Here is an 8425-nt window from a genome sequence, read left to right as displayed (position 1 = left end):
ATGTATCAAAAGATGGCCTAGTCGGCCATCACTGCAAAGAGAGGCCCATTGGACTTGCAAACTTTATATGCCCCAGTACAGGGGAACCCCAGGGCCAAAAAGGGGGAGTGGGTGGGTAGGGGAGTGGGGGGATGGGTATGGGAGACTTTTGGGATAGCATTGAAAATGTAAACGAGAAAAATACCTAATAAAAAAATAAATTAAAAAAAAAAAAGAAAATGGCTGAATTTTAGTGATATAAAATTAATCGTTGTTGGGGTAGAGAGATGGCTCAGCCGCTAAGTGTACTGTTGCTCTTAAAGAAGACCCAAGTTCAGCTCCCAGCAACCCTACAGATCATACATATAACCACTGGAAACAACAGTTCCAGGGGAATCCCTGTGGCCTCTGCGGTACTGCATACATGTGGAATACATGCAGGCAAAATACTTACATACATTAAAAAGATAAGTAACCAATCTCTCCCCTCCACGATTGGTGTTTCTGAGTGATTTCTAGATATCCTTTCAGGTTTGAAAAGGATACTCAGAGATGAAAAAGATATTCTTCAAAATAAAATTCCCTAAGAATCATCAGGTAATATCCCCCCCTCATTGAATTTATTCTTTGTTCTGCCCAGGACAGCTTTCTGTGAGCACAATGAAGGCAGTCCTATTTTACTATAGAAGAGCAAACAGCCCTAGCACCATTTATCTTTAGTTTTCTCAAGACAGGGATTCTCTGTGTAGCCTGGGCTGTCCTGGGACTTGCTCTGTAGACCAGGCTGGCCTCTAACTCACCATTTATCTTAAGGTCACTACAATGTAAGCTGACATTCACCAAAGGCTGTGTGAATGCATCTGTCCACAGGCTCGTCATGTTCCTTCGCTAATCTATCTGTGCTTCTCTACACAGGCAGCTGACACTGTCCGAGACTGCAGCCTTGCCCTGTGTCCCTATGGGCGAGCACAGGAGTCCTCCTACCTTCTTTTCAGATAATGTCCTTTGTACTTCTAATGAGTAGTCACAAGTAGTATATAGGTGTGTGTGGCACTCACAGAATAAAATAAACAAGTTATAAGCTATGCAGGGAACGAGCCAAAGACTACAGCCTCATCATTCGTTCAAATAATAAAGTCTCAGAGTCTTACTCTGGGAGCAGAAACCGGGAGGAAAGACACGCCCTCGCCACACTCAGGGAGACACTGTCGAAAGGCCATTTGGTAAGACACTGAAGGGCTGGTCTTTACATGTACACACAGACAGACACACACATGCTGTTTTTGGTTTTTCTTTTTTTTTTGGTTTTTTAAGACAGGATTTTTCTGTGTAGCCCTGGCTGTCCTGGAACTCACTCTGTAGACCAGGCTGGCCTCGAACTCAGAAATCCACCTGCCTCTGCCCCTCAAGTTCTAGGATTAAAGGCGTGCGCCACCAATGCCTGGCACACACACCACATTCTAAAAGAGGAAACTGGTAGGTGGTGGTGCTGGGAGGCAGAGGCAGGTGGATCTCTGAGTTCAAGACCAACCTGGTCCACAGAGCAAGTTCCAAGACAGCTATACAGAGAAACTCTGTCTCCCAAAAACAAAAACATTGATTAAACCTTTTTTCTAGACTAAAATATGACTTTTCTTCTTACCTCTTATTAATATATATAGTACTGCACTAATTCTCCAATTTTCTAATGTTAAAATAATTTTCCTTTCTTGAAGTAAACTCAATTTGCTCTTTATGCTACTTATCTGCTTTTTGTTTTTTAAAGATTTATTTTATATTTTATTCATATGAGTACACTGTAGCTGTGTGTGTATATACATATACATATCTATATATGGAGGGGGAGTGTGTGTGTGTTGTATTTCCCCTATGCCACCTTGTCGGGTGTTTATTTGTTTTTGTTGGCTTTCTTTTTCTTTTGAGACAAGGTTTCTCTGTGTAGCCCTTGCTGTACTGAACTAGTTCTGTAGATAAGGTTGGCCTGGACTGCACAGATCCCTCTGCCTCTTTGCACCCCACTCAGTGCCGGGATTGAAAGTGGGCACTACCAGACCCAGAATCAGGCGTAATCTTAATTCCTACCATCGTTATGCATCACAAGTACAAACTGAAAACCCCTAATCTGAAAGGCAAACTCTGAAACTTTATGTGTACACGACATCTCAAATAGGAAATTTCACATCCCACTGCACACACCAGGTTGCAGCCCCCCCACACACACTAAAAGCACAGTATAGAGCTACCTTCCGAGGGAGGGGTGGACCCTGTTGGGAGGGCACTGTGCGGCCTGTGCATGGCACCACATCAATCCCCAGCAGTGCAAAACCACACGGTACAGAAACCCTATTCCAGGGAGATATGCGTAAGATGTTCAGAAAAAATAAACTCTGGGGCTAGACATGGAGATCATTCCCAAGATCTCTCTCATTGCACATTTACATATAACGGAACATAGAAGTCCCAAACTGAAGACACTTCTAGTCTCAAGCCTTTTAGATGAGAAATATTCAACCAGTATCAAGTTAAAAACAACAACAACAACAAAGTCCATATAAATGAAGTTTTCTAAGAGAAATAGGCCAAAAGGAAGAAGAAAAAAATAAAAATGATATTCGGCCTGGGAAAGAGGATCAGGGTCGTCAAGAGCACATGTTGCTGTTACAGAGACCCTTGGGCTCGGTTCCCAGCACCCACATCAGGGATGACTCCTGGTGCAGAGATCTGATACCTTCTTCTGACCTCAGCACAAGGCACACATGTGGTGCACACACACACACACATACATACACACACATATGCAGAACACTGCATACATAAAAAATTAAAATAATAAAAATTTTTGTAAGCTTTGAACGTACACATACTTCAGAAAATAAATCAAATGGCCAATAAAGATGCAAAAAATATCCACCTTCACTAGCAATCAGAGAAATGCACATGAAAGCCACAGTAAGCTCTCAGGAAGTCAACAGTCAGCTCTTGAATACTTCTCTCCATAATAAAATTTTTTCCAATTCTCAAAATTAAAAAATCTACAATATAATCGCATATCTAACCAACTGGCAAAAACATAAAAGAGACTAGCAATTTTAGACACTGGGATGGCATGGACCAAGAGAATTTTCTCACGCTATGGTAGGGTAGAAGGGCAAACTCTTCAGAAAGGAACCTGCGGCCATTACCAAGTTAAAGCAGAGCTGTGTCTATGGCCACAGTCTCCCTTCTAGATGTAATGCCTAGGAACGCTCACGCACAGATATTCTATGGCACGTGCTGAGACCCTGGCTCAAAAAGCCATAAGCCATGGATATAGCTCAGGAAGAAAACACCTGCCTATAACATAAAGCATAAGATTTTGGGTTTGATGACAACATTACAGAAAAAAGAAATGAGAAAAAAAAAAAGCTGATGGTCCTCAAAGTCTAGCCACATACAAATCCATTCAATGGCATAGTAAGCTGTGTATAGTATGCAGAACACTATTCAACAACAAAACTGAACCAGCCCAGGCAAACCTCAAACAACACTGAGCGAAGACTGCAGGATTACAGTCACGTGCAGCTAAAACACAAAGTAATCTAAGGGGCACACACAGGTGGGAGGCAGTAAGGAAAAGCTCCACAGGGGCTTCCCCAGGGGAGAGCTAACAGTGATGCTCGCTCAGGAGGCAGAGGGAGCTTGTGAGGGAGCCAGCACCGCACAGCAAGAGCCTCTCAAACACTAAAAGGTAAGTCAGGTGAATGGGGTATGAAAATGGATGGCCACATCCCCACAAGCAAGGTCAAGAGAGAAAACGGGCTAAAGACAGCTCATGGTGAAAGCACCAATCACTGTTCCAGGAGTGGTGTCTCTGGTGTGAGTCCCAGCACCAACATGAAAGCTCTCACAACCAACTGTGGCTCCCTTTTTAAGGGCTCCTACCTCTTCTGAAATCCAGGGTAGCAGACATGCACATGACACAGAGACATACAAGCAGGGAGAACACCCACACATACAGAGAGAAAAAGTTCACTTTCGGGCTGGTGAGATGGCTCAGTGGGTAAGAGCACCCGACTGCTCTTCCGAAGGTCCAGAGTTCAAATCCCAGCAACCACATGGTGGCTCACAACCATCCGTAACGAGATCTGGCGCCCTCTTCTGGAGTGTCTGAAGACAGCTACAGTGTACTTACATATGATAAATAAATAAATCTTTAAAAAAAAAAAAAAAGTTCACTTTCTGTAAGCCTCCGTCTTCTTGCTTTCTTTTCCTTTTCTTGGTTTTGTTGTTGTTATTGTTATTGCTTAAGCCAGGTTTTCTCTGCAGAGCCATGGCTGTTCTGGAACATTCTAACTATGTAGACCAGGCTGACATCAAACCCAGAGGTCCACCTGCCTGCCTCTGCCTCCTAAATGCTAGGATCCAGGTTTATCTTTTAATTTCAAGAAACCCCAACAGTATTACACTGGCCTTGGTAAAATAAAAGCACAACTTACAAAGTCAAACAAACAACCCTGGAGAGAGGCCAACACTGGATAAAACAGGCAACAGGTGAGCGTCAGCATAGCACACTTGTGGTTTCAGTAAGCAATGTTACCGCGTGGTAGGAGACTGGAGGGCAAGCCCGCTGACCTGACAAGAGGCTTTCAGCCACGTGTTACCAGCATCACAAGAAACATATACACTAACTCTCACAAGCCAAGGCCACACTTCCCCAAACAGCACTTCAACAGGCGCACAGTGAATGTTAAGAAGCTATTGTTGAGCCGGGCGTGGTGGCGCATGCCTTTAATCCCAGCACTCAGGAGGCAGAGGCAGGTGGATTTCTGAGTTCGAGGCCAGCCTGGTCTCCAAAGTGAGTTCCAGGTCAGGCAGGGCTATACAGAGAAACCCTGTCTCGGAAAAAAAAAGCTATTGTTGGGCTGCATAGCTGACTCAATGGTTAAATCACTACTGCTCTGTCAAAGGAGTTCAGTTCCCAGCATCCCCAGCAGGTGGCGCACAACAACACAAAAGATGCTTACAAAGTTCTGACCGTTAATAACATGCATTAAATAAGGTACAGCATAGAGTATAAAACCAATAGAGCCGGGTGTGGTGGTGCACGCCTTTAATCCCAGCACTTGGGAGGCAGAGGTAGGCAGGTGGATTACTGAGTTCGAGGCCAGCCTGGTCTACAAAATGAGTTCCAGGACAGCCAGGGCTATACAGAGAAACCCCATCTCAAAAAAAAAAAAAAAAACCAATAGACTCTGCCAGTGTCTAAGTGAATAAGATTCTTGTACCTCCAGCTCCCAGGGATCTGAGGCCTCCTGCCTCCATGGCACCTATGCGCCTGTACACACCTACACAGGCATGCATAAATCAATAAAAAGAAATCTTTTAAAAGTTGTCAACAAATATCTAACTATCAGAAAAAAGAATCTCAAAGGAAAAAAAACTGAGGCCAAGGATGTAGCTGAATGCAGAGGGCTTACCTCAAATGGTGACCAGCGTGCCTGAGACAAAAGTCACTGCCCCACAAAAGATGATAACAGAAGTTCTGACCGTTAATAAGTAAGAAATAAGGGTTCAGTGTGGAGTGTGAAAACAACAGAATCTGCTATTCTCAATTGAAACATAAGCCCCACAGCCAAATAAACACCCTGCCAACACTTTCCATCGAGGGTCAAAGCCTGTAGCAGCAGGCGCAGTCGGAGGACAGCGTTACCTGTTCTCAGTCTTCTTGGTTTTGCTGCCAGGACTGGAGGACCGGGACCGCCTGCCCCGGCTTCGACTCCTTGAGCGCCTTCTATCTCTGCTCCGAGATCTTCTTCGCTCTCGGCTTCTGTCTCGCTCTCTACTTCTGGAACGCCTGAAGGGAAGAGTTTTCTTTTATTCGTGGCCAAAGAGAATTATTGCAGACTGTGACTGTCCCAACCTGAAGAAAAGGCCTTACAATCCTGATCACTGCCGAGGCCTTACAGAGCCTCACTTAGCTGCCAGTTCCCACAAAGATGGAGGGAAATGGAGGACGCTGGTTCCCACAGTGACCTTAGCTAACACGGCAGGCTGTAATAGATACTTTACATTTCAGGCAGTCTCTAGCCAGAGCTACAGCTCAGCCCTGCTCACTGGCTGAGTTCATCAAACTCCTAATCTCAGCAAGGGGGAAGTGTTGCGGAGGGGAGGCCTGAGGCTTCGTAAGGACATAGACAAACCTGGCTCAAAGATCAGAATCTTTTTTTTTTTTTTTAAATTTATTTATTTTATGTATATGAGTACACTGTTGCTGTCTTTAGACACACCAGAAGAGGGCATTGGATTCCATTACAGATGGTTGTGAGCCACCATGTGGTTGCTGGGACTTGAACTCGGGACTTCTGGAAGAGCAGCGTTTGTGCTCTTAACCACTGAGCCATCCATCCAGCCCCCAAAGATCAGAATCTTAAGACTAAGAGGTGACACTTCTTCCCTAGAGCTGCTACGTGACACAGGGCAGACCTCCAACTCCCTGGATCCCATGTTCCTCAACTAGACAATATGAAGAATTCACTATATAATCTCCAGTCTTGTTTCTGTTGTTGTTTTGAGTCTCACTGACTTGAACACAAGAGATCCACCTGCCTCTGACTTCCTAGCACTGGGATTAGAAGCATGTGTAACCACACCCAGCCTCAAAATCCTTGACCTAAAATTTGCAATTTTATTCTCACATAAAGTCAGAGATAAGCATACCCCCCCCCTCCCAGGATGGAGCTCTGTGAGTTCCAGGCCAGTCTAGTCTACAAATCAAGTTTCAAGACAGCCAGGGCTACACAGAGAAACCCGGGAGGGGGCGCAGGTGTTGGGGGTGGGGGTGGGGAGGACTGGAGGGAAGGGAACTGTGAATGTTACTTGTTGAGTAGACTGATTTACTTAACAAGCACTTAACAGAACTGTGAGAGCTGTCGAGGGACACATAACAGGAAGGTGAGCAAGTCTACACTCTAAACTGTCATGGGTAACTGCTTCTCTGGAGTGCCAGGTACTAAGACCACAGCATTCTCACTTTCCAACCTCCTAAGAAGACAAAGTCCTAGTTTAACGCTGTCGTGCTTTCTGGTTTTAAAGACATTTTCATGGAGAAAAGTTGTAACTATTGACATTGGTGTGAATAAATATGTAAGTAAATATAAAATAAAAAAGTTGAGTGTTTTTCAGTTTAAATCTAAGAAAAGTCACTAAATTAGCTTAAAACAGCAAGGAGAGCCCACAGAAACTCCCCCTGTTTCTTCCCAGTGTCTGCTTTAGGGGCTACTCTTCACACAAGGGCCAGCCCTCTTGGGTAGAATCAAGTAGAACCTGCAAGAGCAGAACACAGTAGCTTACTTTTATCTCTTTCAGGGACTTCAAGGTTCTCTCTGCATAACAGAAAACACAATCTAAAGTTTCCAAGCTTAAAGATACAGCTTAAAGATACCCTTTAAGACTCTCTTTATAGACAAGTCCTGTGCTTAATCAAACAATGATTAAAAAAAAAAAAGAACAAAAAGCAGGAGGCCCACAATCGGGCCACTAATTTCCAGACCAGAACACACCTTTGGAGAAGCCCAATTTATCCAGGAAGGCCCATTATCACTGGTTCTGCAGAACTGGACGTCTTACCTCAGGCGCTTCCTGTCCCTTGACCGAGATCTTCTCTTATCCCTACTCCGAGACCTCTCTCTCCTCCGGTCTCTGTCTCTGCTCCGAGAGCGTCTGTCATCCCCACGTTTGCTTCTTTTGTCGGAGGGTGAGCGACTCCTCGATCGACTTCCAGAACGACCTCGAGATGCTGAGCGTTTGCGGTAGTGGCTACAACAGTATCAAATCGAAGATCAAACTTAGCAAGCAGCAGTACAGTACTCTATTTCTTTTCTTTTCTTGTTTTTTGGTCTTCTATTGGTTTTGTTTTGTTTTTGAGACAGGATTTCTCTGTATAGTCCTGGCTGTCCTGGAACTCACTCTGTAGACCAGGCTGGCCTTGAACTCAGAAATCTGCCTGCCTCTGCCTCCCGAGTGCTAGGATTAAAGGCATGCGTCACCACTGCCCGGCTGTCTATTTCTATGTTTAAAAAAAAAAACTCACAGAAAAGATACAGACAAGATGAAGTGACATTTTAGAAACCACTGAAGGAAACATAAGCAGGAGCCATGCAGACAGGCAGGGGCCCTTCCAGGCGAAAGGCACATGGAAGGAGTCCAGACCGGCACATGAAGGAAAAGCGGCAAGACAGTTACACAAACTAGTCAGTGGGTCAGGGGTGGGGGCCATGCCTCAATCCCAGCACTCAGGAGACAGAAGCAAGCGCATCTCTGAGTTCACAGCAGTCTAGTCTACACAGTGAGACTCTGTTTCAAAAAAATGATGAGGATACCCAAGATATAAGATACAATTTGATAAACGCATGAAACTCAAGAAGAATGAAGACCAAAGTGTGGACACTGTGCACCTTCTTAGAATTGG

General features: G+C 44.6%; 1 protein-coding gene across 2 annotated transcripts in view; it reads right to left on the bottom strand.

The window, feature by feature from the left end:
* The window catches only part of Ddx46 (DEAD-box helicase 46), a 48791-nt gene that overhangs the window by 36677 nt on the left and 3689 nt on the right, over positions 1 to 8425 (bottom strand). For both annotated transcript variants that reach the window (XM_021180249.2, XM_021180248.2), the window contains exons 2-3: positions 7585 to 7773; positions 5669 to 5812 (exon numbers count right to left, since the gene is read on the bottom strand). In XM_021180249.2, coding sequence (XP_021035908.1) covers positions 5669 to 5812; positions 7585 to 7773 — 333 coding nt within the window. The remainder of the gene's footprint in view (positions 1 to 5668; positions 5813 to 7584; positions 7774 to 8425) is intronic.

This window comes from Mus caroli, chromosome 13 (assembly GCF_900094665.2).
Source record: "Mus caroli chromosome 13, CAROLI_EIJ_v1.1, whole genome shotgun sequence".
NCBI lineage: Eukaryota > Metazoa > Chordata > Mammalia > Rodentia > Muridae > Mus > Mus caroli.
This window is presented reverse-complemented; position numbering and strand designations above follow the sequence as displayed.